General features: G+C 37.0%; 1 protein-coding gene across 2 annotated transcripts in view; it reads left to right on the top strand.

Annotated features, from left to right (window-relative positions):
* The window catches only part of igsf9ba (immunoglobulin superfamily, member 9Ba), an 81,970-nt gene that overhangs the window by 50,041 nt on the left and 17,053 nt on the right, over positions 1–14,876 (top strand). For both annotated transcript variants that reach the window (XM_059330939.1, XM_059330940.1), the window contains exons 6-13: positions 1,332–1,473; positions 4,248–4,393; positions 7,354–7,496; positions 8,393–8,533; positions 8,626–8,745; positions 8,848–8,998; positions 11,701–11,824; positions 14,177–14,352. In XM_059330939.1, the coding sequence (XP_059186922.1) occupies positions 1,332–1,473; positions 4,248–4,393; positions 7,354–7,496; positions 8,393–8,533; positions 8,626–8,745; positions 8,848–8,998; positions 11,701–11,824; positions 14,177–14,352 (1,143 nt within the window). The remainder of the gene's footprint in view (positions 1–1,331; positions 1,474–4,247; positions 4,394–7,353; positions 7,497–8,392; positions 8,534–8,625; positions 8,746–8,847; positions 8,999–11,700; positions 11,825–14,176; positions 14,353–14,876) is intronic.

The following is a 14,876-nucleotide window of genomic DNA, read 5'->3' on the forward strand; positions in this document are numbered from 1 at the left end:
GAGCTGACTTCCAAAATGACTTGACGACCACCAGAAATCATCTCGCGACCCCAATTGGGGTCGGGACCCCAAGGTTGAGAATAGCTGCTCTATAGCACTCAGTTTAAGTCAGTCACCACTACGTTAAAATCTAATGCAACTCCATTGTAGATTTGTTAAAATTATTATTTTAGTTTAATTTTCATGATGCGTTTTTTTGTCATTGTTTTTTATAAAGTGATGAGGTTAATCCAGGGTTATACTTGTAGATGTGATGGTTGCTAAACTCTGATAAAAGGAGGCGTGCAACTTCTGCACAAAGGGTACATTCAGACTGAAGAGAACCAGAAGTGCAGGTAGTTTAATGAAGAAATGCACTGCTTATAATTTGACATTTTTTGTTTTTTCACATGACTGTTAGGAGGAGGACGTTAGGCTTTCAGTTCGTTCAGTTTGTTCGTTTGTTATCAGAATTACAGAAAAACTATCGTTCCAATTTACATGAAATTTGGTGGAAAGATGAAACAGGCCAAGGAAGAACTCAAAAATTATTTTTCATTTTCGTTAACATTGTGATATTGGGCATGGTCTTGGCAAAGATCTGCACTCTAAGTGTCCGTCTAGTTTTATTCTATGTATCAATTGTTTTGATGTTTTGTGCTTACATTTTATGTAAATTTTATATATTTATTGTTATTGTAAAAATGCCCATAAAAACAGATATGTAAATAAAAAGGTTTTTTTTAAATTCACTTCATAAAAGACAAATCTATGCAGACTGTAAAGGCCATTCATTAAAAAAATACAGCACATAAATATATATAATTTCATTTTTAAATATTGTTATATAATAACATTTGCTCAGATGACAATGTGTAATGTTAACAGGGTCTCTCAGACAATTAATACCAGATTCTGCATTTTCCCTCAACTCCTAGGAAATTTTCAGTATTTATTTGTTCAGTATTTAGCCTTTTTGAGAGGTAACCAGTATCTGTTTTCATGATAAAAGCTTTAAAATGTCACTGTATACTACCTACCCAAAAACAAAAGACACACAGACACAGTTAGCAACTACCTGGCGAACATAGTGGAGCATTTAGATTCGAAAGAGGTAAATGTTTCCCTCAGGAGTTCATGGAGACCAAAAAAAGCGCCAAAAACAGAGTCAATATTGGATTTTCATTCAGCAGGTGACTTGAAATACAAGTCTCAGTGAATGTTGTTTCATGTTTGTTTAATGTGTAAATATGCAACTTTTTAAAGCGTACCAAAAATCAGGCATTGCTGCTGATTTAAAGGGTTAAACCAGCAAACGACAGCTAACTGAAACTTGTTTGTGCTTCTCTCAGGGCCTCCATACATCGTCTCTCCACCAGAAAACGTCACTGTAAACATATCCCAGAATGCACTCTTCACCTGCCAAGCGGAGGCATATCCCGGAAACCTGACCTACACCTGGTTCTGGGAGGAGGACAACGTCTACTTCAAGAAGTAAAGTTATGATCAAGTTCACTTCTGTACTGTAGCTGCAGGGAAAACTTAGTTAAGCACTTGGGTGAGGTTAAGACTTAAAGGCCTCTCACTCAGAGGCGTTTAAATCACACCACACAGGCCGCTTTTATCCTAAAGCTTTTGTGATGTGAGTGACATTGTGTGTCCCTGTGCTGTATATTGAATGCGTGTGTCGATATATCTGTGTGTGTGTGTGTGCTGGTGTCCTGTCCTACTGCGGCCCCAGAGGCAATAAGAGTGCGCCTGGCGGGGGTCTGTCTGGACGGGCGAGTTAGTGCGCTCTGATGACAATATCACATGACTCAGCCCTTGTGTCATCATATGCCTCTCATGCAGTGATGCTCTGAAGCGTAGCCAGGACCTCCGCGGGCTCCGCAGAGCAGGTCTTTAGAGCCTGAGAGGGCTTTACAGGGAACAAGTGACAGACAGAACAAGTGGGAAGGAAGAACAAGTGAACGGGAGTTTGACTGGCAGTGAAAACAAGAGTGTGAAGGACTTCCACAGAGGAAGTGCACTGAAGTGTCCTATCTAATTTTAAACAGCTTTCATGGCGTCAATCTTGGTTTGTTTTCTTAGTTTTGCAGGTTAGGACAGATAAGAAGGTATATAAGGTAGGGTTGTCACGATACTAAGATTTTTAACTCGATACCGATACTCAGGAAAATATTTGATACTCGATACCATTTTCGATACCACAAGGATAAAAACAAAGTATTGTATTGTATTCTGTATATAAACAGAAATATTTTTATTAACAAGAAAAATGCAACATGTAAAAATTAACAGAACCACAGGTTAAATATTTATAATAAAAAAAACAGTTGTGCAAAAAGAAACTGCAACTATGATAACAAGCTTCAGATACTTGATACTTTTGAAAATGAGTATTGTATCCGGATACAACCTTTTAGTATAGATACTTTTTTGAGTATCGATACTTTTGACAACCCTAATATAAGGTATAACTATCAGAGTAGTAGTCTTTTATGAAGTAGTAACATATGTGAGTTATATTATATGTATTATATTGTTATATTATATGCTTTATCATGGTATTTTCTTCCATTTCTTGTACATACACTACTTCTCAAAAGTATGGGGTCACCCAGAAAATGTCTGCGTTGTTTTCCATTAAACAAACTTTTATTCATTAAATGATTTACAAAATGAATCGAAAATATAGTAAAGACATTGACAAGGGTAGAAATAATAATTTTAACCTGTACAAATCTCCAGCTTTACCTCTAGATATTCAACCAGCCTGAGGAAGGGTCATTTTATTGCTTCTCAAGTCAGCACAAAACAGTTTTCAGCTGCGCTAACATAATGCTCAGGTGTTTTAATGATCAATGAGCCTTTCAACACTATAAACATGGATTAACACAATGTGCCACTGGAACACAGGAGTGATGGTTGCCGACAATATATATAGATATTTCATAGGACATTTCTAAGTGAACCAAAACTTTTGAGTGGTAGTGTATATATAGCATTCATGTATAATGTGTGTATATTACATTTAATTGGGGCTGGTTATCCATACATGATACCCTATCAATCAAAATAATTCAAAACCAGATAGTAATGAAACTTATCTAGTTAAACGATACCTGCATTTGATCAAATTTTTATTTAGACCTAGAAAAATTTAGGCAGTTCTAGGTACTATTATATAAATACAAGATGCTTGATCCACAGAGATATGCACATAGTCCATATTCAGAATTGTGACTTTAAGGAAACGCTGAGAGCACAGACAGGAAAAACGTGCCGACCAATCAGAGCAGATTGGGAGCAGGGCTTAAAGAGACAGAGGGTTTTAGTAGAAACACAAAATATAAGTATCAGCAATCTGAAAATGAGCATTATGTGGCCCAAGATCTAGAAAAAGAGAAACTATTTGTATTCTTTTGATCACAACAAAATCACTGCAAACCTTCTTTAAAATAATGATTGGTGTGATTGGCTTTTAAGATTAAGAATCTCTTTTCTTTTCATATCTTATCTCATAGTAATGATATTTTTTTTTTAATACAGCACTAAAGACATGGAGGTAGCACATGACATTATCTTATTTTATCTTGTGTTGTAACCTTTGGCTTTAATAATACCCAGCAAATCACTAACAAAGCCATTAATAAAAACAACAGTTGGATGTTCAAGTTGTGAAACGTATCTCTTTGTTAATAATGCAGTTGCAAATGTTGGTAATCTATTAATCAATGCTAAATAAATGGATTTTGGTTATTCTTATTGTCCAGTCACTCAAAGTGTAGTTTTACAACCTGGCAACACAAAGATTATTCTTATTAATGGCCTGAAATTGATTAATGAAGCCTTAATAAACCCTTAATAAAAGGGGGTCATGCTAAAAGTGGTACCATTTTATTTAGCTCTGCTGCATGATAAAGGAAAGAAGCTCAATTAAAAAATGTTTTCTTTTAAAAATCTGAATATGTGCTCCATCATTACTGTGTTTAATTTTAAATGGTGTCAGGGGGGAAAACATGAAGGCTGTACCATTTGGCGATTATGGCAATTAGCAGATTTATTTGAAATCTCTTGCTCTGTACTCTGTGTTCTTCCTCGGAGAGCTGCTGTTTGACTCTCTGCTGCTCTCTTATGGCACATCGATGCAACTCAGCAAAAGAAAGAATAGATGTGTGCCCTGTCCTGCTAGTGTGTTTCAGTAACACGGTGTGTGTCTGTGTCTGTGTCTGTGTGTGTGTGTGTGTGTGTGTGTCTCCTTGCAGTGATCTGAAGCTCCGAGTGCGCATTCTCATCGACGGCACCCTTATCATCTTCCGGGTCAAGCCGGAGGATGCTGGGAAATACACCTGCAGTCCGAGCAACAGCCTCGGTATCTCGCCCTCGGCATCAGCCTACCTGACTGTTCAGTGTGAGTGTTACCGTGGCAACAAAGTGGATGGGGGAGGGGCGGGGAGCCGTGCGAGGAGGAGAAGGGAGCAGCAGCAGCAGTATGGAGGCTGCTCTAGTATTTGGCAGCGCTGCTCTACCACTGTAATGCAAAGTAACCTTCTTGAATTTCAAGGTCAGACTAACAGAGAGTCACACAGCGTGTTTTGACTGAGCCTTTTTCCACCATTTTCATATTTTGAGTGGATTTTAATGATACAATTATCATCCATCCCGACTCCAGCCTCATTCCTGTGCTCAAAGATGGAGACAGGCTCGTCCTCAGACTCCATTTTTCCCCCTCCTCTTTTAAATCTGGTTCCCCTTAAAAAATGAAAGCGTGACCTTCCTGTTCATCAGCTCTGACTGATGAGAGACAGTCACTCCTGGCCATCTGACGTTTCCTCGTCAAGCCCTTGTGTGTTGAGCTAATTTGCTCCCAACTTGCCGCCGGTCATTGATTACTGTGCTACAGTATGAGGGAGAGCCGGGGGATTCACTGGCACTGCAGCCACTGATTTCATCACTGGCCTCAAATACACCGGCCAGAATTTAACCAGCGTCCTGGATGCTTCATGCAAAACAAACTCTGGGTCTGTATTTTTTAAAATCTATAACATCTCAGAATCACTCCCAGGAGCTAAGCTTAACCGAGCACTAAAAATACTCAGAGTAGGACTTGAGAGTAATTTATTAAGAGTCCTGCAGTTACTCACAGCAAGGAGACTCTGAGGAGAGTGTGACGTCACTGTGGTACCACACTCAGAGCTATATATATATGTGTATATATATATATATATATATATAAAGACAGATTAAAATGCAGAAAATAGCACTACTTTTTAAAGGCTGTCACAATTTACAATATTGATATTATTACAATATCAAATATATTACATACATTAAAGTAAATACATAATAATATTATAAATAGTATTAATAGACAATAATAATAATGATTTATATCTAATGTGTTTTGTCTCTTTTTGGCAAATGAATGCCAAAAAAATTGACAGAAAGCAAGAATGGAAAGAAACAGAAATTATTTAAGAGGCAGTGGATTGTTTATACTATATCATCATATTAATATTTTAAACCTTAAACATTTTCATCTTTTATATATCAGTTATTGTCCCGAATACCGGTTTATTGTGACAAACAACTTCTTCTAAAATGCAAAAATATGATGACAAAATTCATGGAAACATCAATATTTACAAACTTACTTAGACAACAAGTAAACACCATAAAGCCACTCACCTGACTTAAAGAATGGATGTAGTATATACACAGTCGCCCATAAAGTTGGAATAAAATATTTTTTACCATAAAATTATTGTGACAATGTGATTTATTATTGACAAAGTGTATCTTTTCAAAACTTTATTTATCAATCCCTTCCAAACATATCACAATGAAAATGAAACCACAATTAAAAGAGGATGTGTCTGAAAACAAAATTATTCCAACTTTATGGGCGACCATGTATTTGAATTTTAAAAGTAGTCAGCTCCATTAAATGATCCTATGAGCCATGTCCACACCAAACCACCACAACCTTTTAAAGACTATAATCCTGCAGCATCTTGCAGAAGCTGCATGCAAGTAACAATGATGTTTAAAACTCTCCGGCTGACTGTTACCAGTGTTGGGGAGTAGTGAACTACATGTAATTGACCTCACAGTTTAATTACATCTTGCAGTAGCTTGCTGGTAGTTCAACTGCATTTATATTTGTGTAGTGATTCGATGAGTTAAATTACTTTTTTTGCCATTTTTTGGTCGAAACTACAAGCTATAAATGGGGCCATTAAAGGAAAGGAATGTTTTTTTTATTATTATTATTTTACCATTGCTTTTCTACTGTAATTGAACCCCATGTGACTGCCCCCACCCCCTTTTTCTTTCATCCTGACCGTAGTGAAGGCAATGGCATTCGTCAGACAGCTACAACCACACTTGAACTTTGTGTAAAGTTATTCGTAGGTCGAATGGTCAGGTAAATATTTTTTCTTAACTCTTCTAGTTGGGGTGAGATAATACAAAAGCCAGATTTGTTTATAAAAATGCTGTCAGATTAAACCCCTTTATTTAAAAGAAAAAGTGTGTTTGTTAATAGAGGAAAAGATTAATACTTTTAGATCCAAAAATCTTGATTTCTAGTTCTAAATTTGATTAGATTTGTGGGAAAATACACATAAAGAAAGAGCAATTAAACTAAAAACATGAAAATTACTGAAGGTGGAGCCCAGTAATGCTGCTGAATCTGGCAGCGACAGATAGCAGCATTATTTGTGGTAAGGAAATTCATGACTTACACCCCTCCTGTAGTTCAGCTTCTAGTGTGAAGTAATTGGTAGCTTGTGTAGCAATGCGGTTTCCTGATCTTCTCTTCCACTAATTCTCCTTTCAACTACATTTTTTATGTTCCCTACAACCGAAGATTTTTTTTTTTTTTCGGTAACGTCAACCAGTTTCGGGAAATGCACAATAAGAATATGGACAAATCTCTGAAATATTCTAGCTCTGCTATGATTGGAAGTGAATTTTTAAAAAAATGTCTAGAGACTATATATTCAAATTTTATTTTTGTAATTCAATTGAAATATCCTTCATTATGCAGATGACATAGCCCATTATCATTGAGTTTGATGACAGATCGTCATTGCTGCACAGCTGTATTTTCACGATCCGAAGTGGGCTAATGTAAAACATCTCAATGCTCCCAGAAGGTAAGGACACATTTGGAGCACACATAAAATGCCTTTACTTCTAGTCCTGAAAGTAGGAACAACAGTATTTCTCTAAGAGGCTTGATAAATATGAGCCCTGGTCTGCATCAAGCAATGCACCATCTATCCATTTCTTTACACATTAGGTTACATCAAACGAAACTAATAATGTACGCAGCATTGCTAACATTGATCTTTCCTTTATGTGCAGACCCTGCCCGAGTGATCAACATGCCACCTGTCATCTACGTCCCACGGAAACTGCCAGGCATCATCCGCTGCCCGGTGGACGCCAACCCACCTGTGACATCAGTGAAGTGGGAGAAAGACGGATATCCTCTTAGAGTGGAGAAGGTAAGTCTGCCTCGGTTTCCTACATTTACTGCCACATTTTTACATTTAAGTTGCCGTGGGTGAGAAAGGTCAAATGTTCCTCCCAAGATCTTATTTAGGAACAGATGTTTTTGAGTTGTTAGCAACTAAATAGAAGTTAAATTGTTTAGTGTGTGCACTCTATTTCCCAATCTTTTACATGTTCTTCAGTCCAGCATCACATATTCATTCACTGGATTTATGTGTTTTCGTCAATTTATTTGCATAATTTCAGCATTATCCTGTCAGTATAAATATTCATTCATTCATTTTCAAGCCAAGTGTCAAGTAGATAAAGTATCTAGCTCTTCTGTCGCTCTATTTACATATTTACTCAAGTACTGTACTTAAGTACAATTTTGATGGTACTTGTACTTTTCTTGAGTATTACATTTTATGTAACATAAAATTCTGAGGAAAATATTGTACTTTTTACTCCACTACATTAAGCTGCCAGCTTTAGTTACTTTTCAGGTCATGATCAATTTAAAGCAATTAGATAATTTTTAAAAATTGAACGTCATAACAGTTTATGAAATTGTTAAAATGAGCCTTCTTTCCAAAATTAAAAACGCTGGTTAAATAAATATATAAATACAAATTATCAAATAATATATTTAAATTATATATATAACAATCTGAGTGGGGCCATTCTGCATAATAGGTAATTTTATTTTTGAACTGTACTTTTGATTCTGATACTTTTGTACTTTTACTTTAGTAAGTAGTAGTGGAGTATTTTCGCAGTGTGGTATTAGTACTTTTACTCAAGTCAGGGAATACTTTTTCCACCACCGGTTGTACTGCTGTTAAATAAACATTAACTTCAGGAAAAAAAACCCTGAATCAGGCGTTTCAGATGCCCCCTTGTCTTGTAGTACCCCGGTTGGAGCATGATGCCAGATGGAAGTATCCGGGTGGCGGAGGCCACAGAAGACTCCCTGGGCACCTACACCTGTGTGCCTTACAACGCCCTGGGTACCATGGGCATGTCCCCCCCTGCCACTTTGGTGCTAAAGGTACGTCACTGCTCATGTTTGGTTTTGTCTGCTGCATGTTTTAGCGTACAGAAGACTGCATTATGGGTCTGGTGGTTGTGTGTTTTCTCCAGGATCCCCCTTACTTTAATGTGAGGCCTGGGGGGGAGTACCGTCAGGAGGCTGGGAGAGAACTAGTTATCCCCTGTGCTGCTTCTGGAGACCCTGATATACCATCCATCACCTGGAGAAAGGTGCACAACACACATATCACAAATATCCTACTAAATCAGTTTTATGTGCTGAAATGTTGTTTGTTCCACTTCCCAACCGTGTCATTTCCGTGTCCATTGAAGGTGGGGAAGCCAAGCAAGAGTAAGCACAACATCCTACCCAGTGGCAGCCTACAGTTTCTGTCTCTCAGCAAGGAGGACCACGGAGAATGGGAGTGTGTAGCCACCAATGTGGTCACAAGCATCACTGCCAGCACGCGTATCCTAGTCATCGGTACAGAAAAGTCCACACAGTGCTCTCAGCTCACCAGAGCTTGCTCAATTTCCTCAACCAACTGACCTTTGCTAGTTATTTTGAGTTCATTGTGATCCCACTTTGCTGTGTGCAGTTTGAGTGATTTGCATGATAAGACCCTCATTCCTCAAACACCTCGCCTCTGCCCAATTTCCCCTTGGGCATCATTAAAATTTCATCAGATCTTATCTGTAATAGCTTTATACAGTTAATTTAAAAGCCTGAATGTGTGACTACAGTGTGTTATCCACCCCTCTGCTAAAACACTGCCACTACAGCCCTTTGTCTGTTGAGTCCGTGGACCAAGGACATCTTTTCACTCTTAGATAAAGTGACTGAAGTCTCCACAAAGGCAAGCAGGGTTATGAAGTTTAAACAGGGCTGTGAAGGTCCAGATGCACAAAGATTGCATTGTTATTCACTCAGATAAATAAAAGGTTGTGGTTCATCATAGAAAGTCATCTTTAATACCAATCATACAAACCGTAGCAGCCATTTTTAAAAGTTAAAGTTGTAAATCAGTCTTGTTGAGATATTATTATGCCAAATGACTTATGTAAAATATACGTATGCATAGCAATGAGAGGTACAGAATTAGTGTTTTTGGGGCATGGTTTATTCTTTTCACGCACTGTTCACACATGCTCTTCCCTTCTTATTTTTAAGATTATATTCCAGGCCTTTAAAGTAACAAAAACACCTAAAATGTACCTGGTATTGACCAAATTTTCAACCCTTATATCTTAGAAAGATGGATTTATATACAGCATATGGTTCATATGTATGACTGTAAAATAAGGGCCCAATTTTATTTAATAGTTGCACAGAAAAGAGGTCTGTTTTTGACTTTAAAATTCCTTAAAAACAAGATCTTACAGTATATTGAATGACTTTAGGTGTTGTGGAAATAGTTTGCCTTTTTGGGAATATATGCTTAATCACTTTCTTGCTTGGAGTTTGATGACAAGATTGATACCACTTGTGTTCGTGGGCTGAATATAAAGCTGCAGCCAGATAGCTTAGCTCAGCATAAAGATTGGAAACGGGGAGAAACAGCTAGCCTGGCTCTGTCCAAAGGTAAAAAAGATTAGCTCAAGGATACCTGGCTTTATCATCTATTTTACTGTAAATGTGAACATCATTTATAAAATGAACACCACGCTGTATTGAGTTGACTTGAAACTAGCAATAGAGGCCATAAAATATTTATGAGAATGTTAACTGAGGCATAAATCAAATCAAAAGTAGGCTTGTTTTTTGACATTAATGCAATTAGATCTCTTTTTACAACCGGTGGTGTCGCCCCTGCTGGCCATTACAAAGCATGCAGGTTTAAGGCATTTCACTTACCAGGTGTATACCTCCTTTGTTGACAAATCTTATTAGAGTATCTCATATGCCCTGTAGATAGTAACAACTTTACATTTGTTACTTAAATAACATGGGTGCTTAGCGTGACAATGACGAGCGTGTTGGTCCGAAAACTAGTTATGACAGTTGTGTTCCAACTTTTTACTAAGCTGACCGTCTTCGGGCTATAGCTTAATATTTACCATATAGATCAGGGGTGTCAAACTCAAATACACAATGGGCCAAAATTTAAAACTTTAATTGAACAAATAAACCTTTTAATATATACCAAACATATTTTGCTTTAACATTAAATATGGAACCAGCAACGCTTATAAACATACAATATATAACTAAATAGTGCAGACATGCAAAATCAAATTTCAAATAAAAAACACATCAATGTCATTAATTTATTAAATAAAAATGTAATAAAAATTGTATGCCTCTTTTCTATTTGCATCCTTCTGATTTAAATATCAAAATAAAGTTTTTCAACAGGTTAATACATTTAAAAATAAAATAACAATAATAAATCTAGTATTAGCTGTAAATGCGCCGTATAATACCGGCGGGTCAGCTTTTATAGTACAATAATAATATAATAATTTGGTATTGCCTTGCGGGCCAAATAAAATTACACTGCGGGCCAGAGTTTGACACCCCTGATATAGATACTTTTCATCAAACCTGACAAGAAAGTGAATAAACCTGTTTCTCAGAATGTAGAACTTTTCCTTTAGGTCTGTTTATGTACCGCCTGCTGGTCTTTGACACGTGAGCGAGTCAGTCAGTCTGCCCCAGTGGCCCATTGCCCCAGTGCCTGAGGAGTGGTTCTACTCTGGCACAGCTGGCAGTGCTCCGCCTGCCTCCGTGTGACCGCCTCTCAGCTGACAGGTGTCGCGGGGCACCGGAGACAGCTGTGCTCCTTAGACCACGCTCAGGTCTCTCTTTTATCCCAGTGAGAAGTAACTGGCTTCGGGCCACACGGCACAGCTGTTACGTGGGTGGGATGAGCAGAGCTGCAGACAGCGCTGCTGCTCTTGAACTTGACCTCACACTGGTCACCACCTCAGCCAGCTTCACATTATTACAGAGAGGGCGGGCGGATACAGGATGCAGCACAGCAGTTTGGGGGTGAAAACCACAAGAAAATGCTTCTCTTTTTGACCTAGACTCGAGCTCAATCAGTAGGATGAACTTTAAATGTGAATAAAATGCTATATCTCTAGGATATCTTTAGTTTCATTACTGCAAGTGATATTAAATGATAATTGCAAGCAGTTATATATGCTCTTTTAATATATTCCCTCTGTCTGTCGGTCTCTCAGGCACCAGCCCACACGCTCCTGGCAATATCCATGTATTGCCCTCAACAACCTCTGCTAATGTGTCCTGGGAACCAGGATATGACGGCGGCTTCGAACAGACGTTCTCTGTGTGGTACGGTCCAGTGTGAGTGCTCTTATTAAACTTTCAAGTCAATGGCAGCAGTGTGCATATGTAGAAACATTACCTGGAGGTTGAGGGCCGGGTTTGACATACATTTTCTTCTTCTCCTGCCTTCAGTGATGATGATGATAAAATATGTCAGAAATTCAATCCGACGCAGAATTGTTTTGACAGCATATTTCTCGGGGTGTTCAGTAGACGTGCATGTGCATAATTCATGGTGTGTGTTGGGAAAGTAACTGCAGGAGCGTCTCACTCAGCAGCACACATGAACATGCAGCTTATAGTACTCAGAAGAGACGTGTTTGCCAGTGGTGGATACAAGTTTGAGGTACTTGACATGAGTACTTGTGTTTTCTGCTTCTTTATACTTAACTGTACCACAATCAGTGGCAAATATTACAGTTTTTACTTCACTAGATTTATTTGAGAACTTTAGTTACTTTGCATGTTCAGATTAATGACACATGGTATATCAACACATAGATTATGATGTGTTGTTATATGTATATATGGAAATAGTATCTAATTACAATTATGTTTGACTGATATTGAACTTGCGATATGATTCACAATATGAAAGGGAATTTTCATTTTTGCAATATATATATATATATATATATATATATATATATATATATATATATAAATAAATAAAAATATCTTTAAAATAAATAAAAGGGGGCATTTGAATTTTTTTACTGCATCCCTGAATGAAAAAACAGTGAGGCTATGGTCAAGAGTTCACTTGTGATATATTGTATCTATATATATATATATATATATACTCTCTATTGTGATAAATAACAACAGCAGAGCTACATCACAGCAATATTTAGGTAATTTAGACGATGCTTTATGTTCTGATGCTTGTATATAGGGCCCAAGCTGCATGAACTATTGAAGCACTAACCAAGTGTACAAAAAACATTTTAAATTTCTTGAGGCAAATCATGTGTGACAACGAGACATTCCCAGATGTACTGATGCAGTCTTCATATGTGGAATAACGTTCCATGTGAAGTTGAAACTATAAATTTAAGTGTAAGCCCTGTAATTATCTTGGTAAGAAGTAATTATATGCTTAATACATTGTAGAGCCCAACACAATACACACACAACAAAATAACAGTGATCGCTGACAGAAGCTTGTAAGTCTAATGAGGTAAAGTGTTGGTTTGCCCCATTTTTAAAATAAAATAAAATTGCAGTTTACAATAAGTAAATATAAATCAAGTGCATTTAAGATTAAGACGTTAAGACGCTTAGTTTAGAGTGACTTGGATCCTTTGAGTAGTCTTAAAGGTTCACTAGTCGTCAGTGTTTAAAGTGGAAAATCAAACTTCATCAAATACTCGCATTTCAGGAATTGGCTTTACACTTTCTTCTGGCAAGGAACCAAAAAGAACAAAATGTTCCCTTTTCAGTGTGAGGCTAACTGGTCAGTTGTACTTGTTTCAGACAATACCAAACTATACATTTCACATGGTTATTGGTCCTTTTTGTGCTCATGCAGGCATTTTATTCTAGTTGCAGACTATCTGTGCATTCTAATACTGATACTACAACACTGTTCAGTATGACAGAAATAGGTTTAGTATGTCTTTTTACATAGAATGTGAAATGCAGAATGCAAAAAAACCCACGATGTCTGAAGACATCTGGTCGCCTTTTACAGTATGCAAACCGGCATGCCTTTCTGGATATGAGAGGTCAAAGTTTAAGGTGCAATGTTCGTAGAATGTCCCAAATGTATGCAGACTGCAAGTAAGAGTATATACTTTATATGGCAGCTGCATTATGTGATAAAAGTGAAAAGTAAAATACTTATAGTCAGTTATTATGAAGGATAGAGACAAACGTTTTATACAGTGAAGGTACTGAATTACTAGTTAGATTTTCTAGTAGAATTACTAGAATTATTAGTTTCTTTTTTACATTTTTCAATAGATCAGTCAAATATTATTTTTATATCTTATTTTGGACATGATATATTCAAATAAAATAATATGCTTTAAAGATGATAATAAAATAGTACAAATAAACAACAAGAATGCAAATGAAAATAAACTATATGGGTGATAAAATAATTATATTTAAAAACATAATAAAACATATTTATCAAAACATATAAAACAATACCAAATTATTTTAAACAATAGATACATCCGAATGGGAAATTATTTAAATTAAAGTGCTTTAATACTAAATATTTTTTTTTTAAACTTTGTAACTTGAAAATCTTTTTTCAGCACCCACCTAGTGAACAACACCACATGGAGACTTCACCACTTCATTATTCAGGCTGTAAAATCACATATAATCTCTGTTTTTCTGTGTCATTTCTGTTCTCAGGTCAAAGAGAACAGACTTCGGTCCTCATGACTGGCATTCGATGCCAGTTTCTGGTGCTCAGACCTGGTTGGTGGTGCCAGGGCTGGAGCCTGGGACAGAGTACCAGTTCAGTGTGTTGGCTCAGAACAAACTGGGCACGGGTCCATTCAGCGAAGTTGTGACAGTCAACACTGCAGGTGGGTTCTTAATCAAGGTTCAGAATCAACCCACTGAGTTGCACTATTTATTTTAGAATATAATGAGATGCCTATCATCACATACTGCCCTCTAGTGATGTTTAAATTAATGTATATAAGGGTTTCATCTCTACTGGGGACAGAGCTGACATGTCCCCTTCAATTCCAAATCCTGCTCTTAACCCCCTCACTTATTATGTCAGGGTGATTATCAACAACAAAAAACTATAAATTATTACACTGCAGTCAGAATGAATGAGAGGGTTTGCCCTACCTTCTTGGTGGAGCCTGGAGGAAATAACTAGAAATGCTTTTCAGGGCAGAAACAGTACTTTCACCTCATCTGCATGTTTCTTGGATAAAACAAATATAATGTAATCAACATTTTAGTTAGGTACAGTTTAAAATCTCCCTTAACCCATTGAGGCCTGAAAAATTGCTGGGCGATTTTAAAATAAGTCTCTAATTTTCTGGAAATTCTGGAAAATTCTGGAAAAAAAAGTGCCAACTCTTCTACTAAATAA

Source organism: Centropristis striata, chromosome 4 (assembly GCF_030273125.1).
Source record: "Centropristis striata isolate RG_2023a ecotype Rhode Island chromosome 4, C.striata_1.0, whole genome shotgun sequence".
NCBI lineage: Eukaryota > Metazoa > Chordata > Actinopteri > Perciformes > Serranidae > Centropristis > Centropristis striata.